The 1178-nt window shown below is 61.1% G+C and overlaps 1 protein-coding gene across 1 annotated transcript in view; it reads left to right on the forward strand.

Moving 5' to 3' along the window:
* LOC109488810 (melanoma-associated antigen C1-like) overlaps positions 1 to 1178 on the forward strand; it is an 8109-nt gene that overhangs the window by 6195 nt on the left and 736 nt on the right. The window contains exon 5 of the mRNA XM_034649056.1: positions 874 to 977. Within this exon, the coding sequence (XP_034504947.1) occupies positions 874 to 977 (104 nt within the window). The remainder of the gene's footprint in view (positions 1 to 873; positions 978 to 1178) is intronic.

The raw sequence follows: 1178 nt of genomic DNA on the forward strand, positions 1-1178 counted from the left end.
GTGGCCTCAGGTCAGCAGAGGGTGGAGTCCCAAGACCCTGAGGGAGGACTGAGCAGACCCCCACGCAGACAGGGGTCCCAAATGAAGTCCTGCCCCGGCGGTCACTCCTGCGAGGCCAGGCTTGGAGTCAAGAGAATAAGCACCCTACTTTCTACTCTTGGGTCTCCGCGGGGTGGTGGCGTTGGCCTGCAGAATGTGTGCTGAGGTTCGGAGAAGGGATAGTTCCGGCACCTGCCGAAAGTAAACGTGAGCACCTTAGGGACAAACAGTGGACCCCTGCCCCTGGACAGAGGGACCAACCCCCGATCTGAGCTCATTTTGAATTGCGTGGGTTGCAGGGGGAGGTCGTGGATTGCTGCGTCCTCACCCTCCTCTCCCAGCTCTCAGGCACGTGAGGACCATGCTGGGAGNTGGGTCTCCGCGGGGTGGTGGCGTTGGCCTGCAGAATGTGTGCTGAGGTTCGGAGAAGGGATAGTTCCGGCACCTGCCGAAAGTAAACGTGAGCACCTTAGGGACAAAGAGTGGACTCCTGGCCCTGGACAGAGGGACCAACCCCCGATCTGAGCTTGTTGTGAATTGCGTGGGGTGCAGGGGGAGGTCGTGGATTGCTGCGTCCTCACCCTCCTCTCCCAGCTCTCAGGCACGTGAGGACCATGCTGGGAGAGGTCTCAGTCAGGTCATCTGAGGAAGGACTGCTGGAAGACACAGGAGTCCCTGGTACTGCCAAGAGTCCATGTGGGGACCCCTGAGGGAGGAGGGGCTGGGTCTGAACCCACCCCTCAGGAAAAGGAGGAGATGGCCTAGAAATCTGGCCAGGCCCTACCTGGGATTCCTGGGTGGATCCTGTTTCGCTGAGCCCCTCTTCCTCTCCAGATCCCTGGTCTCCGGAAGGGGAGGGCCTGGGCCTGAGGGTCTTGACTCTAGTCAGTGGGGGACGCAGGGACCATGGCCNGGCCCAGGCCCTGGTCGGGATGGAGGTGAGAAATTAGGGCATGCCTCCCACAGCAGGATCCCTAGGGACCAGGCTTGCCCTGCTCCTTCTCTCAGCCATGGGGAGACAGGGAATGGTGGGCCAACTGATTTTTCCCTCTGGCGTGTGCGGGAGACGAGGCCTCAGCACAGGGAGGGTGAGAGTTTTCCCAGGCCTTCCGTGGGCTCAAGGTATAGACCAAGAGGCA

The sequence above is a fragment of the Ailuropoda melanoleuca genome, chromosome X, assembly GCF_002007445.2.
Source record: "Ailuropoda melanoleuca isolate Jingjing chromosome X, ASM200744v2, whole genome shotgun sequence".
NCBI lineage: Eukaryota > Metazoa > Chordata > Mammalia > Carnivora > Ursidae > Ailuropoda > Ailuropoda melanoleuca.